The 19,019-nt window shown below is 39.8% G+C and overlaps 1 protein-coding gene across 4 annotated transcripts in view; it reads right to left on the reverse strand.

Annotated features, from left to right (window-relative positions):
- ZFYVE26 (zinc finger FYVE-type containing 26) overlaps positions 1–19,019 on the reverse strand; it is a 49,244-nt gene that overhangs the window by 19,539 nt on the left and 10,686 nt on the right. For 2 of the 4 annotated variants that reach the window (XM_069017650.1, XM_069017652.1), the window contains 18 exons: positions 17,174–17,353; positions 15,939–16,592; positions 15,173–15,262; positions 14,415–14,483; positions 13,650–13,801; positions 11,707–11,905; positions 11,124–11,387; positions 10,821–10,952; positions 10,393–10,557; positions 9,250–9,477; positions 7,726–7,831; positions 6,252–6,988; positions 5,503–5,699; positions 4,529–4,633; positions 3,813–3,935; positions 3,130–3,306; positions 1,728–1,974; positions 517–615 (listed from right to left, as the gene is read on the reverse strand). In XM_069017650.1, the coding sequence (XP_068873751.1) occupies positions 517–615; positions 1,728–1,974; positions 3,130–3,306; positions 3,813–3,935; positions 4,529–4,633; positions 5,503–5,699; positions 6,252–6,988; positions 7,726–7,831; positions 9,250–9,477; positions 10,393–10,557; positions 10,821–10,952; positions 11,124–11,387; positions 11,707–11,905; positions 13,650–13,801; positions 14,415–14,483; positions 15,173–15,262; positions 15,939–16,592; positions 17,174–17,353 (3,924 nt within the window). Of the gene's footprint in view, positions 1–516; positions 616–1,727; positions 1,975–3,129; positions 3,307–3,812; positions 3,936–4,528; positions 4,634–5,502; positions 5,700–6,251; positions 6,989–7,725; positions 7,832–9,249; positions 9,478–10,392; positions 10,558–10,820; positions 10,953–11,123; positions 11,388–11,706; positions 11,906–13,649; positions 13,802–14,414; positions 14,484–15,172; positions 15,263–15,938; positions 16,593–17,173; positions 17,357–19,019 lie in introns of all 4 variants that reach the window. The other 2 variants (XM_069017649.1, XM_069017651.1) reach the window with 1 other exon arrangement.

The following is a 19,019-nucleotide window of genomic DNA, read 5'->3' on the forward strand; positions in this document are numbered from 1 at the left end:
ATATTCTCCAGTTGTTTTGGCTTAAATTACTTAAGTTTCCTTTTTTTTTTTTGTGTCTGAGGACTGTGAGTGGAGCCTGTCAAAAAACACAAGGTATGCTATTTTCCTCAGGTCACAAGAGGGAACCTAGGGAAAAAAAATTCAAGGACCAAAAAATTCAAGGACTACAGAATGGTATACCCAGTGAATGAACTGGGGGAAAGTGGCTGGGAGAAGCTGATCTCTGCTGGAGAATGGGTTGGGTGCTGGTCAGCAGGTGGTGGGCAACTGTATTATACAGCATCTGTTTTTCTTGACCTTTCTTCTTTTATTCTCATCTCCCTTTTCATCATCATCATCATTATTATATTTTACTTGATTTCAGTTACTAAACTGTCCTTACCTCAACCCACAGGTTTTACCCTTTTCCAAATCTCCTCCACCTCCCACCTGTGAAGGGGCTGGTGGGAGAATGATCAAGCAGCTGTGGTTGCTGCTAAGGTTAAACCCCAACAAGGACCAGGGTCTTAACCTTACCAGTAAAGCTGCCAGGAGATAGTTCTGATGATCCTGATTTAGACAATGCTTCACACTCCAATACCTGATTGAGACTTTCTTGGATACGTATCAGAGAATCTAGGCCAAAGGGAAGAAAGGGGAAAAAGAAAATCAGAGGACAATACTGGCCAATACATCTATCTGTTTTCAAGAAGATTAGAGGAATCCATTCACAGGAGTATGTAAGAATGTCAGCACAAAACAGGACTACCTATGTATTTACAAATAACTGTTTGCATGAAAATTGTCCACAGCAATTAATGCAAAACTATACAAAGTTCTATTACTTAAAAAACAAAGAAAAGGATCCTTATCAAAGCAATGGAGTAATGATAGGTAAAGGAACAATACAGCAGAGATGTGAAAACAATTGGTTAACACAAGATGCTCATGGCAAATATTAAATGCTTCACATTGCAGCGGAATGAACATTCATACTTGCAAAGTTATAGATAATTTGGCAAGAAGAGATAGGTAAGTCTGATGCTTTTATGTTAGCAAGACCTGCATCTTTAAATCACAAAATGAAGTCAACATCTGGAAACTGGCATAATGCAAATTGGTACCATATCAGCAGGTATAAATAGATATAGATAGGTACAGAACCATACGTTTTTAATACAGTGACATAAAAGTATTGCAATGGATCTGCAGCACCCTCTGCTGTTCCAGTTGTAAACCTTAAAAGAAGCCAGGTGCACAAGACTCAAAGACAACATGGATGCGAAGGGATTGGCAAACCAGACAGGAGAACCATAATGAGATTGTTAAACAGAACTACAAGTAGAAGTTTTCTATATGAAAAAGGAATAGGACTATGGTAGGAGGAAATACTACAGAAAACTAAATCCCCATTCTGTTTGAGGGAAGATGCAGTTGGCTGCAGGCTTTAGAAGCGCTTAAGTTGTCAGTGACTTTGTATTAAACAGGAGTAAAATAAAACTGATCAGTATTAAAGAGGAAAAGAAACCTCAGAAAAGAACAACAGAGCAACAGAGAATATCTGAGAAACTTTTGAAGCTGTTGGTCCTTGAAAACATCCATTTACAAGAAAGGCAAAGACTTTTAAGAACACATTCTGGGCTAGAGGGAGACAGGAGGCACACATCTAAAAAATGTTATGGCATGATTGCTGAAATTATTTTGGCCCTTCTTTCCCAAATGAAACACAGCATCAGATAGACAGTTACCTGATCTCTTTTCTTTTAATGTGAAAGGGAAGTTGAGAGCTTTTTCTGCATACTTGGAAAGCAAATTGTCAATGTCTTCTACAGTAAAACCGATTTCCTGCCCAGCTAAGAGCTGGTGCAGTGTCTGCACAGCAACAGCTACCCAGTCCACCTTCATATTCATGAGAAGCTGTTCCAGCATGAGCAGTGGCCTTGAGGAGAGGTGGGAGTAGTTAACACGGGAGAGCTCAGGCAGAGTCAGCAGCACCTGAAACACAAGAAAAAAAGTGTATCATAAAATTAGACACCTTCAAATCTGTGTTTCTGCAAGATAAAGAGAAGAAACTAGAGCAACAACTTATGCGGAGAATGAAATAACAGCTGGAGGTCGAAAAAAGGAGGTGGGACTTCTCAGACCAATTCCTACTTACAGAATTACTGAGTGGACTTGCAGAATTACTTAGCTTCCACTTTCCATTCTATAAAAGACTGACTCATTTCAGAGGATGTCGAAGAGTGGAAAACCTTTTGTGACCCTGTGACAAGTATGTTTTAGGAGAGTACAGCACATTCACTTATTAAAATAAGCTTATAAAAAGCATATTAGCCCAATCCTTATCCTTCCCTCATTTGAGGAAATGTTAAGAGGAGAAAATAAGAGCAATTCTTCTCTAGATGGACTTTTCAAATTAAGTCATGTCTTCAGAAGGAACAAGTAAGGAAACATGCAGCCCAGCAAAATACCATTTTGGAACACACTGGAGCAAGCTGTTGTTTGCAGTCCTACACCAAAACAGACATTACCAAAAGCACTGCATTTTGTTTCCATGTAACACATTAAACTAAGGTAATCTGTGGATTAATGCATCTATTCCCAGGCTGAGCACAGAACCTGTGTGGCTTCTGTAAAGGCAGTGACCATCCAGAAAGAAGAGTGATACTGTCTACCTCTGGAAGGCACCTGGAGAAACATGAAGTCAAAGACCACCATACAGGTGGGCATATGTAGGACACCTGGTGTTACTGACACAGAGAGTAAGTTGAGAATATTTCCTTCTTCAATTGGGATGAAAATAGCAAGTGTTTTGATAAACTCCACAATTTTATTTTATTCCACCCTATTCTCTTTCAGCCTGTGTGTTCCTCCACTCCCCACAGCTCAAACACAAGACTTCTTTGTTCACATTGAGAGTTACAACCACCTCATAATATGGAAATGCAAAAATGGAGACGTGGAAGAGAAACTTTAAGCCATTTCTAACTTTCCTTTGGATCCTGAGACTCAGGATCTTAGACCTTACGTGGTGAGAATGCTCTGGGTAAAACCTACAGGCTTTTTATATTATGGAAATATTATGCATTACAAAATTACTTATACAACTGTTTATTGCTGCTAATCCCTCAGGGCAGGGGTTTTACTGACCTTTGATCCTATATAGAGTGCCTGGATTTCATTTCGGCGTGCTGTTGTCAGACTGCAATAGAAGTGAGCTGTGAGGTAATCAGCCAAGAAGTGAGAGGCTGCCAAGTTCAGATGCTGGTCAAGGGACTGTTCACTGATGGCAAGGCAAACACCAGGGTCTTTGATTCTTTGTAAAAGCTACAAAACCAAACAAAACACAGTGAAACCCTACAACACTCCTGGAAGGCAGCCTTCTGTCCATGACAGATTATTACCCTACAATGTTCCAGAAAGCAAGTTATCCACTCTCTAAGTGACAGTTCCATCTTTATTAAAATCAAAAAAGTTCACACCACTAATTTGGGCACTGAAGCACAACTGACCAATTCATGTTATTAGTTTCACTCCTGTATCTTCTCCTTAAGCAGCAGTGACATGCTTCATTATGCTTTTTCAAATGAAAGGAGCCTTGTATTTCCATGTAAGTGACATTTATGCTATTAGGTCCAAGAACTAAATTGCCAAACTGGATTTTTACTTAAGCAGAATAGGGGAGAGCTAGGATCCTGAAAGCTTATCTAAGCAAATAGCATCTCTTAAGGGTGGAACCAAAAAGACCATGAAAACACACACAAGAAGGCAGGGAAAACAGTTGTCAACTTATTTGACCTATGGATATAAGGCTGAGAGTACCTTGCTATTACCTGCAATGCCTTTTCCATGTCTCCCACCTCCAGTAAGTGGAGGAGGTGCTCACGGTGAAGGTTGATCAAGTCTTCTCTTGGGACAGGATACAAGTGTTCCCATTTCTCACACAACTCATAATCCTAAAGAATTAAAAAAAAAAAGTAAAAATAAAAGAAATAAAAGGACAAACTCTACCCTCCCCGATACAGTTGTTTCTCCCAAAGTTCTGTTCAACTTCAACAGATTCTGTAGCTTAGACTCCTCTCCCAGATGAAAAAAAATAATTACATCAACAAGGGAAAAAGATGATCGTCAATTTTGTCAGTCACAGCCTGTATTTAAAATACCTTGTTTACCTTACAGTAAACAAGTTCATTTTTCAGAAAGACACTTAAAGCCAACCAGATTTACAATATTAGCATTTACCTAATAATCAAAGATATTTATGACCAAAGTCATGCTATTTTAAAATCTTCAGAATTGTAAAAGAAAAGAACAGGTTACATCTCAGAGTAAGAATTATAACTTAAACTTAAGAATTATTAACTACATGTAAACCTTGACATTAAACACAGATCTGTATTTGTTTCTGTAGCACAGAACTGAGTAAAGGAATCCTTCCCCCCCAAGGTAATCTCCATGAATCATTGTTTTAAGATGCTATTTCAACGAATTTATTTACTCAAATTTTAATGCGTTCTAATTCAACAAAATTCACATGATGATGTCTAACCTTTGCTTTCAGAATGATATTCATGACAGCCTGGGGGTCATCAGTGCAGGCTTTTTTCAGATCCTGCCAGTCATTCCACAATGGTTCGTTTTGCACATTCAAAATCTGAAAAAGTTAATATTGAGTAGCACAAATTCTAGAATTTTAATTTATGGCAATCAATAGCCTAAGAAAACAGCTGAGCTGATCACATCAAGAGCTGCTTCATAGAGAGATAAAGTCAAAAAGGAGATCCACATTTATCTCTAGCCCTTTTCAGGGATGATGTAATTCCCTTGCACTCCAAAAAAACTCCACATTTTCACAGATGTGAGTCTATAAAGCACATTTATAAGGGAAGGTTTTTGAAAGATTAGATGGCAGTAATTATGGATGTAAAAGCACACATTTACTGCAGACATTGTTGGCACTAACAGAGAGACAACTGAGCTGTCAGTCAGCAGGACTCCCACCAGACAGAAGTCAGCAGGGATGGCTTCTTTTTTTGCTGTCTGGCTTTTCAGTCTGTGCTGAACTCCAGGCCAGCCTGTCTGACTTAACCTGGGTATCTGCACCACCGTGCAGTCAGAACTGACTGCAATACAACCTTGCTCCTTGGACCACTAGTCTTGCACACCCTCTGCATTTCTCAAACTTATAAAATTATTAACTGCCATGGAAAGCTTCGAGAGGCTCTACAATTTGCATAGAATGGAAAATACTCTGCAAAACAATCAGACTCCCACAAATGTTTATATTTAAACACGTTTGCAGACCTGAATGCTATTAGGAGATGGGAAAGTTATGAAGGATGGAAGCTGGGTGTTAATTGGATACTACAATACTTCACATGAACTGTTTTCGATAGAAGACTTGAAAACCTCTCATGATCAAAATAAGAACCAACTTTTCAGAAAAACTTTTCAGAAGGCAAGTAATATTTGCTTCCTGCTGCCTATTTCATCTCACTGGTTACTTGAAGAAGGACTTTGTACCTTCTGATAAACCTCAAGTTCTTTCTTCCTGCTCTGCAGATTGGCTTTTAGTTCATGAGGTATGCCCAGATCAGAAATGCAGTAAGCTAGGATTTCCAAACAGGCATCGAGGGGCCATTTGTCCAGACAGCGCAGGGCCAGTCTACTTCTCAACACTGCATTTTTTACTGGGAACAAGTATTGCCAACCATCTTTATCTGTGGAGGAAACAAAACACTAATTTGAAATTCAGTTTCTATAATTCAGAAAATTAAAAACATTCCTCACTGGATCACACTAACAAAAAAAACACTGACAGGGCTGCAAAATCTTTGTAAGAGTCATGCCAAGCATCAGATTCTTGGGAAGCATCCAAAGTTGGCATCAGATGTTTACTATTCAGACTCCAAAAGGCACCTTTCACAGGACACATCATCCATGCATAACAATGACACTGCTGTTAAGAGATGTTCCATTAACAGTACAATGATTACTGTGTCCTGATGTATTCAGCTCTTCATATAAAAGTAACACCACAGATGCATTCCAGTTCTCTTGTACTAAATTGGACAGGATTTACACATTTGTGAAACAGAAACTACACCACTGGAGAAAGCAAATTCAGGATGAAGGAAGGAAAAGGAACTATTTCCATCTCTGGATTTGCCCAAGGATCTTTAGTTTCTACCTCTTGATCCAGGCGGCATTCTTTATAAAAAAAAAAAATAAAGAAAAAAAGATGAAAAAAAGCCTGACCTAATCCTTTTTACCTTCAGCAGCTGCACAACTCAGCACAGCATCCTTCACATTGACCACTTCCTCCACATCCTGACTGTACAGATCCAAGACCTTCATAGCTCTGTCCCAATCCTTTGCAGCAAGAGCTTGTTCAAAGACTCCCATTAATACTTTAACAGCTGTGGTGGAATGTAATCCTAGGAGAATCAGAGACATGTATGTCTTGCCAGAGAAGACAGTAGCCAAACTGCTACCTTCCTCTTGATTCTGAAGCGGGTCAAACATAGCAAGAAGAAATCGTTCCAATATTGGAAAGTCCTTCAACAACGCCTCACACTCCCTGGAAATCTGTTCCAAGCCTAAGGGCACCTCCCGTTTGCCCCGAAATTCCATCCAAGACAGACTTGATTTGTGAATTTTCTGTATATTAGACGCACTTAGACATGCCACTGTAGCCATTAGCTTCGACTGAGACTTCAGGAAGTCCAGGGAGGAGGCAGTCAGTGTGTGCTGGCTCAAGTCATTCAGAGAGGATGAGGCCTGAGTGGGGATGTCCTCAGAGGTCACTGAGGAACTGTGAACAGGCATTTCAACATCTGGCAGGCAGTGGTAGGCACACTGGTGTGTCAAGTTGCTGATGTTTGTCAGAAGAGACTTTGCCTGGCTGTTTTGCCTTGCACTGCACAAGGACAGTGGTTCACAGCAAGAGTTAACAACAACTTGCTGCACATTCAAGTTTAACTCTTCTTTAGCCAAGAGAGAAGAAAGTCTGTAGGATTGAAAACAGAACCAGCTTACCCAGCACATGCAAAAGGTACTTTACAATTACATATTTTCATAAATCTTCCAAATGCTTTGAGAACACAAGCCCCCTAATATTCTTCACAGCTACATACACAAGAAAATTACATACACTATTTTAACTCAGAGCTTATGCTGCCATTCCTTTACAGCAAAGGAACTTACTCCTCAAACACTGACTTCTACCTAAATGCAAGCTACTAAAACAGTTCACCATTTGCACTCATCTTTTTAAAAGCTACCTCAACAAATTAGACAGTTTCCATGCCAATCTAATTTAGTAGTTGAAATGGAAGGAGTCTAGATTATCCAGTTTACCTGCTGATCAGGGCAAGAGTCATGCCCAGTATTCTTAATAAGACCTACTGGCCTATTTTATTGTATTACACTGCCAAGCTGCAAGTGCATTCCTCTGAACTGTCACACAGCTGAAAAAAAATCCACATAGATTCACTCCACAACAGACAGTAATTTTTAAAAAATGGAGCCACTCTTTTCCCAATTAAAAATCTTCAGGTTGGTGGAGAAGGCACTGACTAAGCTCTTCCCTGCACACCAATCCTTGCAGCATCAAGTGATCAGCTGGAGGGACACAGAAGGCTATACTACCTGTGATAAGTAGCCAAAGAACTTAATCATGGCTGAGGTTCAAAGTCACCAATACCAAAATAACCTACAGAAGTAAATAATCTGAAAAGCACCAACCTGTCAGGATGAACTTGTCTCTCAAAAACAAGCTGGGAAAGCAGCTGAGATGGACTCTGCTGTAACAGCATGAAAGGATTTCCCACTTTCACTTCTGCAGATGCATCTTAGGAAAAAAACCACCAGAATATTTATTATAATACAAACACATTAGCTGAATACACTAACCAACTTTTATTTTAGGAATATAAATTGTAAGGCCCTGAGTCTGAAACCTCTATGACTAAATTCACAGGGTTATAAATTCACATTAGAATGGTAAAATCCAGAGTCAGTGGCAAGGCATTTGTGATTATGATGTGCCTCTCAATCTTGGCAGCACTGGCTCACGTTACATTGGACTTATTACCAAAACAGGTGGCGTGGAAATTCTTCGGCCTTTAAGCAAGGTCTAGGTTCAAACAGTTTATTTCAAACTTTCACCAAAATATGTATTTGTGGTGAGAAGTAAGAAATGTGCATAATTAGTTTCTGATGAGTCACTGGATGTAGATTAGTGAGTCCATGCTCTATCAAAGTCAGTTAGCAAGGGCAGAGGGAATTCACAGGTGTACATGTGCTTTTACAAAAGGAGTGAAACCCTGGCCACTACTGCTGAAAAGCATTTGTATCCACTACTGAGTTACGTCAAGTAACTTTGGACACATTCTCCTAAGTTTACCTTTTCCTTTCATCTTCCCCTGCAATAGCATTTCCCCCAAACTCATCCAGCCCTTAAATATTTTTGTGCTATTTTTGGCTTTGGCAGTTAGTCAGTGAGGACTAAATCATGTCCTTACAGAAGTTACAGTTGGCATGGCAGCAACCTGAGCTGAACCAGCATGTCTGTAAACAGATCTTTGCCCTTTTTTCTCATCCTCTTGGGAAGGTATTCCATGAAATCAGTACTGTGGTATTTTACATTAGTGCAGCTCAAATAGTGTCAACTTTAAAACACAGATAATAATTTTTTACTCCTAGCACAGTGAATTGTTCTGCTGTTCTGACAGCTTTATGTGCTGACGGTACATTCCTTTTCATAGACCACTATCATCTGCTGATTCTATAAAAAAATTCTGCCTGGTTACCCCTGCATGACCTTCTACACACTCCTCTTATCCCTGTGGAGCAGCAGAGTGCTAGCTGCCTCTAAAGGAGCTGTAAATAATACAGTATACTGATCCACTGGATGCAAAAGTCAATCTTGCCTTACAGGGGGTAGTGCTAAGAATTTTTGGATGTTAAGGGTTGTTTGCTTTGTCAAAGTGGAGTGCAGAGTCTGGGTCAGTTAGCATTTCTGGGTCAGTTCACATTTTCCCACTGACATAAACTATTTTTATGTTAGCTGTGGGTGGCCTAGGTGTTATGAAATAAAAGAAAAAAAAGAAGTAATAATCAGTGGAAATCAAAAGACCTGACTATGCACAGGTAGTAGGTACATTTGGCAAGGAACCATTTTTGCACAATTACTTTCCAGAATTAAGCCACACTACACAGTCTGAATATCTTCACCTAGGCTCAGACTTTCCAGCAGAAACCCCTTACCTAGCTCTGCATTCAGGCTTCGTAACACCACAGCAGCCAGTGTAGTGATGTAGTCAAGGAAGGCCTTCACAAAGTTTGTCTGCGTGTTGTTCTCTGGCATGGTTTGGGTGTGCTGGTCAAGAGTTCTCAGCAGGCGCTGTGTTTGATTCCAAACCAGGTGCTTCTCCAGCTCCATCGGTTTGAGAGAGCCCTGCTCCACCAGGGTGCCAAGCAGACTCCCTTTAGAGTCTGGTTTAAGAGAACAGACATGCATCCAAGATTCAAGGATTAAATGTCAAGAAGAAAGGAGGCAGAGGGGTGGGGGAGAAAGAGAGAAATGCTTTAGCTTAATTTCCTCTTCACAATTATAGATCTCAGTATAGGCATTATAATTTAACTGAAAGCAAGAGAGATTTTCACTATAAGCATTATAATTTAATTGAAAGCAAGGGAAAATTTCACAGCAGAATAAAACTATAGTTCATCTAAATTGGTAACCATGGCTCTGACAAGTTAGAACTATATTAAGGCAAACCTAAAATATTTCTAGTTCTGTGTCACTAACATTTATTCTAAAACACAGGTGTTGACCAGTCCTTGAGCTCCATAACATTTAGCTCCTAGAGCTCTCCTAAATTTTTGCTCATTAAATATTTTAAGAACACCAAAAAAACATTTAGAAATTTGGTGAATAGAAAAAGAGAAATACCAGTGCTATGTAATAAAGAGAGCTGTAAGAAAAAGCAACTGTGGAAAAGATGTTTTATGACAGTCCTATGAAAATTGGAAGGCATTATGATATTACAAAGGTTTTTTAAGTTTATGTCCATTCTTTTACTAAAAAAAAAAAAAAAAAAGCAAGAGTAAGAATACACCTAATTATCTATAAGGTGCCATGTTAAAATAAACCTAAAAGAATTCCTTACTAGGACTGAATAGAAATAGGACAAATAATAACATCTCTGACAAGTTCTGAATTTTAGCTCTGAAAACAAACATAAGAATTACAGATAAATTTTACCCTTTACATTTATGATTTTTAAAATATATATTTGTGCATAAGTCAAAGAGCATTACTACTGGATTTATTGCTGTCTGGAAAGGCCAAAGCAAAAATTTAGATCCATATATCAACCAATCCTCATGTTCATAAAAATAACTCACCCACTGAACGTTCAACACATGTCAATGCTTTTAGGATATGATCCAGGTCTTGTGATAAAACAATTTCATTGGTAATACTTTCTTCAGTCAAGGCAGGGTAGCAAGTTTGCAGAAGGTCTACAATACTGCATCGAAAAGGACTCCCTATTTTCTCATCTGACACCTCTACAAAGAGGGAGAAAGAAACAGCGACTATAACAAAGACAAGGATTTTTGCACAGAAGGCGGCCCACAAAATCAAAAGTATACTATAATACAAAAAACCAGAGCATTTCAGATTATTCAGAATTGAGCTCAGGTCACTTCCCCATCACCTTTTTTGTTATAAATACTAAGCTAAAAAATGGAAAGTTCAAATTTACATTGCAACAGAAGACAAGGATTTAAGCACATTTCAACAGAAAGCCTTAACCAGCAAAGCATACTACCTGGTCTGGATTGACCTTGTGATGTGCAGGAATAGTTGAGAATTTTACTTATTTGCTGGAGAACTGCTGGAAAACCCTTTACACCTTCAGAGTGCAGTAAAAGAAAGTCAGGTCGGTGGCCTGGAACAGTAACTGTGCAAGTGGAGACAAAAATCAAAGTTAGAAGTGGAAAAAAGAGACACTAACATGAAAGTACGAAATGAGATTTAATTAAGACTTGGGTGTTAGCACAAACAACACAGCATAGAGAGGCATTTTCTGTTCCCAGGCCCATGCTGATAAACATAAAAATGAGAAGTCTACCCCAAGTTTCAAGGCTGTTGTAGAGTCTTCTTTCTGCTGTCTCCAGAAGCTGTTTGCACGTCTTCCAAAGACGGCACTGAGTACAAGCTAGGTCAAATGCTGCCATCGCCGAAGGACTGAGGTCCTCAAGGACTCCTCGCAGAGGATCAGTATGCTCCAGCTGAATGTTCCTGATCCAGAAGTTTTCTTGACAAGTAGGGGCAAGACTTCCAGAAGTTGCAAGCAATTTATCAGTAACATCCGAGATGGAATAAAATACCATACCTACACGTGCCACCAAAAACACACAATCACTGGTTAACAGCATAATTAGATCAGATCCTGCAATGGGTAACTACTTTTTAATCCTTATAGAAAATAATTCTGTAGGTGGCCTGCTTCATGGACCAATTACTGTAGAATGGATGCAACTAACTGGGCATCGACAGCAAATTTCAGCATGTGTAGTCTCTTTCTAACTCAAAGATCCACCACTACCCTTCTGAACAAACACTGCACTCATTTTTACAGTATTCAAGCTGCTTTCTCGTATTTTTCACTTCTCCCCAACCCTTTGTGAGATCTCAAAAAGCCCAGTCCTTACCAGCTGCTGCTGCATTCCCAATAGCTTGCAGTGTTGAACGGCCACTGCCAGATTTCTTGATGCCTCCAGTGCCATCTGATGCTTGATTCTCAATATTGTGCTCCACTCTCGCCATTTCTCGTACTGCCTGTTGGTAACGCTCCATGAAAACCAATTCACCATAGCAAGGGGAAGTGTCCAGATTAAACATCAAAGCCACCTTTCAAAAATAACAACAGATGTAATTACAGAGCCTGTCAAAGGAAGTTTTCAAAGGTCAAAGAGCTTGGGGGGGGGTCTTTAGAGGAGATGAAGGAATAAAATAAAACAGATACTTTAACTGAAAAATGTCCCCACAGACACAACATGAAAAGCAGGGGTTTCCTCCTAGAGAGTTTTAAGTGCCTGAAGAAAAAAAGGCCCTCAGAGATGTTTTTCAACTGTTATTATAAAGCTTATCTATTATTTGCTGCAGGGCTAGGGCTGAATTGATTTTCATAACCCACACCTTTCAGAATGACTCTTCACAGTTTAAATACACTATGTAATGAGAGATATCTATCAAGAGTGCCCTCCAAAGTAAAATATTTCAAATAAATTCTTATTCAGCAAGGAACACCTTCTCGAAATGTAAACACAGAGTAGCTAAGCAGAGCTATGAAAGTTCCTATTACCAAACCAACAACAGAACACAAACCAAGCTTGAATGCTTTATCAATGGTCATACTGAAAATCAAGGCAACAACGCAAAACGAAATGCTTCTTTGGCCCTGTAAGTAGGAAAATGATGAAGTGGCATGCCTGGAATCAAGCAGAATTAATGGGCTGAGCAGTAACCTAATGTTAATGCAATGTTTAAGTGACATGAACTGCTCCAGTATGGCTATCTGACACTCAGCCAGGTCACAGCTTTTTACAGAAGATCCAATCATTGATGCACCTCAAGACTTTTTTTTCAGAGCATCAGCTCAAAAGCCACACAGAGAAAAGTATGCACAGCTGTGAGAGAGCAAAGAACTACAAACATGCAGACGGTCAATTTTCAAGTCTTTCTGCTGATGCCTGAAGCAGCCACCTAAGAACAGAGACTAGGCAACAATAAGGGAATAAAGGTAGGTATTTATTTGAAGAGCCTTCAAAGGTACACCCTGGGGAGCCAGAGGCTAATGCCAAGATGGACCTCAGGTCATGAGTTCTTCACACTTTTATAGGTTTGGTCCATTTGCATATCAGTGTTAATTCTGCAATTAAAGCTTCAGTTAATGATATCATTTGCCCAAACTTGCTCTGTCCCCCCCCCGCACCCTTTAGAGGCTTTTGGTTTATACTTTTTGGGCCTAGGACGGTCTGAGTGTCCTTGCAGAGCAGGCCTGGAGAGGCTTTGTTATGTCTACCTAGCATAAGAGAGCAGAAGTTAACAGGCTACAAGAAACTTCAGAGATGCACACTAGGCAGTACAGGATATGGAAAATATGAAAGTTAAAACCTAAGGCATCACTGCCTGTTTTCAATACCACAAATTTAGTCTCAAAACATACATCCTTCAAATGAATGTAATCACTGCTTTGGGTCTGCTTTGGGTAAGGAACACCTTTGCATGTTTCTACCAGGGTTACAAGTGGCAGAATGTCATGGTTTTGAAAAACTGATTAAATAAAGCAGTTCAGATGCTGCTTCCTCATGAGACCTCGTGAGCTCTCTGTGCTCTTCAGTCAGTTGAAACACGATGCTTGACTAGCTCTCATCAAAAATTTGCATACTTTTGAGAACCCAGGTTTAGAGAAAGCATTTTTATATAACAAGGCAGAAGAAACCCTGCATCTGTGGGATGTTGGTTTGGAGTATCTTTGTTCCTTTCACTCACTTCTACTTCTGAAGTAATCCTTTCACTTGGAAGCTCTATGTTTGCTAAATGCAGAAGCAGGAATTTCATTCAAAAATCAAAATACATGCATTTCATTTACCTGGTGGGCTTCCACAAAGTTTCCTCTCAAAACACAAGAAACTAACAGTGATTCTGGTGGGGAAAGCATCATAGGAATGAGGGAGTTCTGCTGATGTGGTCTTGCCCTGCTTTCCAAATCACTCACGCCAGACACACTACTGGTACTTCCCTCTGCAAGACAGAATTAATCAGTATACTATCAGGGAAAACACATTTCACCAAATATCAGCCACCTATCAGATAACAGCATTTCACATATACAACACAAAAATATAGGAGCAGAGTTGCAAGCAACTTTTAGGTTAAAGAGGTCAACATAAACATCCTGTTACAAATTCTCATAACATTTCACTGTTTGGTCAGAACTTGCTGTTTGGATCTCAGCCCCGTGTAACACTGTTCAGCAGCTACATAACATGCATACAGTGCGAGGCACTGGTTCAATACGGACAAAGGGAGAAGCCTGGAGCATCTGATCTATTAAATCAGTCCAGCATGCCTAAGCACACCTTATCTTACATGAATATCAGTTCATTAACTTTTTTGATAGTTTGCAGGTCACTACATTGCATACTGTTTCCTGCAAGCCAAATTACCAAGAAAAATCCAAGTCTCTTATTCCAGAAGAAGACACATGTACTATTCTGACTAGAAAAGAATCATCCAAAAATGGGAGCTCTGAGAAGTGCCCTGCACACAGCAGTAGTTCACATTAACTAGTCAAGCAAATTCTTCATCATGTACATTGAAAATACAAAGAAATACTACTTTTGTGGCTTAATACCTGAGGTACTGGTGCTTAGCTCGCTACTTGTACTTTCTAATGATGGACTGGAAGTTCCCTCTTTCCCATCTAAAATGGAAACAAATAAAAACCAGCACATTAAATGCACTTTTATTAGACAAGGCAATTAAAACTTATTGCAAATAACAGATTAGGCAACCTTCAAGGGATCTTCAAGAATATCTCATAAATGAGCCACCACTGACATCTATGATAAAAGCAAAAACTGCTGATTTGAAGAAAATGCTAGGCAAGAGACTATATTGGGGTGGCCCATCAGTGACTCATGTCAGATATTTTGAAGCTTCTTATTTTGGAACATGCCACTCCAAAACCAGACATGCCTTTCAAAGGCTAAATAGAAAAAAGGTGAGGAACACAACTGTCTCCTAAGGCTGCCAATTTATGCCACAAATTCCTTTTAATTCACATGCTAGATAATACTGTAATAGGAATGAAAATATACCAAACAGTCATAGGACATAGTGGAGAAAGGGAAAAATTAGTACTGTAGTTGAAGCTCTCCCCTGCCCCAAATCAGACTATATATGGAAGAAGTTATTTGTGCAGGTGAGCTTTATAAAACCATCTCAATCCAAGTGGAACTGGACTAAGATACTTCAAATTACTAAGAAAATTGAAGGAAATAAATCTACTTCTCTACTCCTAGGCCATGAAATCTAATTGCATTCAGCATGAGCTCAGCAAAATTATGCACTTTTCAAAAATGTCTTCTCCAAGTCACTTTTTCAACCCACCTGTCTTGTACCTCCGATATCTACTCCGTTTCTTAAAGCTGGAGCACCTGATTGAAGAGCAATATCTCCTGGAGGCTGTGAACTGATGTTCTGTGAAGTATTTAAACAAAAACATTACCAAATAGCTTTATAGGGGGAGACTTGAGAAACAGTTGAACACAAGTTTGCAAACTTGCAATATTTAAGGTCCAGACTGCCCAGTCTTTCTTGGGACATGGAGCTTACATGATCTGAGATACACAATAAACTACATGTGATACAAGACAAAATCTCATAGCAGCAGGGCTAACAAGTTATGGGCTATGGAGAAGGGTGGGAAACAGATTCCTGAGTGTGTTGTTCTAGCTACTTCAACAATCATCCAGAATAACACAACCCCTGATACATGTTCCTAACATGTTTCCAGACTAGGCTAAATCAACACTGTCCATGAACGAGCTGAGACTATTTGACTTGCACTGGATCCAACACCACCATGTCCCTTCATACCACTGCAGTGTGACTTGTGACACGGGCGGGACAAAGGCAAACAGAAGCAGTGCATCCACAGAGGGGATGGAAAAGAGAAAAAAACCCCAAACTTTCTGATTAGAATAGGGATCACTTCTATTGGAAAACGATGCAAGAACCAGGGGATCTCTAAGTAGGCCACTCTCCCAGTATCTGCCAAAATGTGCTCCCTCATTAAGATGCTCAGGGAATTTAGTCTTGAGATCACTGTCTGGACAGCTGTAACATATCAGAAAGTGCCAAATACAAAGCCTACCTGCATTTCTGTTACTCATCACCACCTTGTATCGCCAGTGAGCTTCAGAAAGGTATTTGGAAAACTGTAACACGCGACTTCCAAAGGCATCTCTGCTTGCAGAAAGATTCAAGCACTCAACAAGCTCCAGCTCTTCTCGAAGCACATTACTGGAGTCCCATGGGAGAGAACTCTGAATTTCTTCCAAGTGGTTGAGAAGCAATGTGAGGAAGGCCTCCATGGCCACGTCATCCACTAAAAATCCAGTAACACCACTGGTGAAGTGTTTCAGATCCAGGTAGCTTGGCTTAGAGGTTTCACAGCTTTTGCCGTCTACCATGGAGTCACAAAGATCTCGGGTATCTGTGTGAGCCGTCTGTGCAGCCAACAGATGCTTCTCTGATTTTTTTTCAGCCTCTGTTACGTGCCATGGACTTTGTGAGGCACACGGCTGCCAACTGGCACTGCCTTCTACACTCAGAGGAGCACTCTTTTTGTCAAGGTCTTCATCCTCTGCATAGTCCTCGGGTAGAGGAGTCTCAGTATAGAGGTCACTATAGGAAACAAAAAGCAAGGAGAAAATATTCTCCAAAACCTCCAGGCGCAGAGGAACAGGAACACTCCTTAAGAACTGCTGACACTTCACAATGTACTGAGGAAATACTGAAGAGCAATCTGTACAATTAAAAACAAAAATAAATTACTACATTTTTCAGGAATTCCTTGTTCCAACTTGTGCCTTTTAAGAAAATCACAGAAGAGGGACCTAGCCCAGTGGCTCAGGCCCAATCATTCCTCCAAACACCAAGTAAATATATGTCCAACAATTTACATTTAGAAAGGTAGTGTGCCTCCTCCCTCTGAGTAATGCCAATTATCACTTTGTTCAGTGATGTGCAAATTCAGATTACACCCATTCTAGCCATTAAATCAGTTTCAGCTCTGGGAAATCGTAAACTCTTACAAAATTATCCCTGTCACTACCATCCTATATCTAGTATCATCTCCTTTTTGCACTACATTTTTTGTATAATTACCTTAAATGTTTTAATACAAGGCTGGTAGCTTATTCATTAAAGATAACAACATCTCAAAGAAATACAATTAGACTTGCTTGCAAAGCATCCATAGCCCACTGAATAAAACACCATATGTACACAAGGTGCAACATTATCCCAATACTACGTGATAATTCAGAGCCCAGCAACTGGATGGAGAAGCACACATTACTGAACCTGAGAAAGGAGGCCAATCACCTGCTGGTTCTCCAAAAGCTGCATCCTCAGGGATATCACCAAGAAGGCTGTGTACACAATCCTTGCACTTGGCATGCCTGTGTGTATTCACACAGAGAGCATAGATTGCATACTTCATGGCACAAAACGCTCGGAAGAGTGCCAGATTGCGCTGCTGACTCAGGGTGTTAGGGAGTGTGGCTGCTGTGGAGGGAAACCAGGGCAGTGATGGGGTAGGAGGTAGACAAGAAAACAAGTTAATTTTCTCCTGCAGTTCCTGCACAGCAATATTTATCCAGTCTTTCTTCCTCAGCGTCATTTTTGTCTCAGCTTTGATCTATCTCACTGTTACTTTGGGAAGAAAAGCCCAAACAACCGAACCCACAACAGATGGGCACAGAAATGTCAGGTCTGGATCCCCTTCCAAAAAGGAAATTTTCTGTGAACTTGTATAACAGGACCTGGCTACAGTGTAGAATGACAAAAATCACTCATAATGACTGTCATTAGCAGTATGTGGTTAAGCTATACTGCAGAGGGGCAAATCCTGTTTCATTTCAGCATCTTAGAATTTTGTGTTCTAGTACACAGCAGATAAGTAGGGAAACAGTGTAGACAGGCCATGACTGCAGTAAGAATAGGGTACCACCACCTCTTCAGATTTGTACTAATAAATAGATATCATGGATGATTCACACTGGCTGACACAATAGATCAAACATAATCTGCAACTAATTAAAGAAGAAGTACAGTCCCACAGTTTCCTTCATACATTTATAATAAAGCCAAACTAGAGAAGTACTGCATCCACTTCTCCTCTTTGGGTTTTTTTTTGAGGAAAGGCATCACATGCCAGAGATATTATCCCTTCTTAGTACAACAGAACAGCAGAGCTGCAAATTGTAAAAATCACATCATCATCATCTCCTTTAACCAGAAACACAATATAGTGTCACATATTCTGTTATGTTGAGTTTAGATGAATTATCCAACTACTGCAAAAAGGTTAAAAGAACAAACAAAGAAACAACAAAGAAAGAAACAAAAAACCCCCAACAACTACACAGAGTGTTAAATTAGTGCTTGGAATCCACTGTCCTGTATTCTTATTCAAGTGATAGATTGTCCCTCTACCTGTTGTCATGCAGGGAAAGCATTAGCCAAGTTGCTTTTTTTAAAAAAGCACTGGTACAAAGCACAATGTACTGACAATGTCCACATCCAAATTCTGGGACTGAACAGAATTACCTAACCTAGAAAGTGTTTCAGTGCTGTTCTCCACAAAGTTTGAGTATGACTGCAAGGAAAAGCACCAGTCTGAACTCTTCTGGAAACTACAGAGCAGCCAAGGCAACAGGACTGAGGGCATAAACAGCTGGCAACAGTTATTCCCTATCACTGCCATTCTAAACAGTGACAATGATGGAAAATACAATGTAGACAGCAGACAGAACTGAGGAGACATCCAAGTATGAATCCTTTGCAGAACCCGCTATGGAAATTCTATGTAAATGGCTATGGAAATTCTACTGTTGCCCAGCAGCTCTACACTAATACATAAACACCCAAATAGCTCTCAATACCACTGTCTTAAGAGGACTTCAGGCAGATAAAGCCAGAGACTTGATAAATACAATCCTCTGGAAAAGAGAAATAGTTACCTGGAGATACTATAAGACAAATACAGGTAATCAAAAGTAAGTTTAATACACTTTTGCCTCACACATGGAAAGACTTGGATGCAGTGTGTCTGTGTCAGTATTTGTACCTAAACCAATCCTTTTCCTTGTACCAACATGAAAGAACAATCCTTTAACTACTGGCATTGTTTTTCCTATGCCAGAAATACTAACAACTTCTTGAATAT

The sequence above is a fragment of the Aphelocoma coerulescens genome, chromosome 5, assembly GCF_041296385.1.
Source record: "Aphelocoma coerulescens isolate FSJ_1873_10779 chromosome 5, UR_Acoe_1.0, whole genome shotgun sequence".
NCBI lineage: Eukaryota > Metazoa > Chordata > Aves > Passeriformes > Corvidae > Aphelocoma > Aphelocoma coerulescens.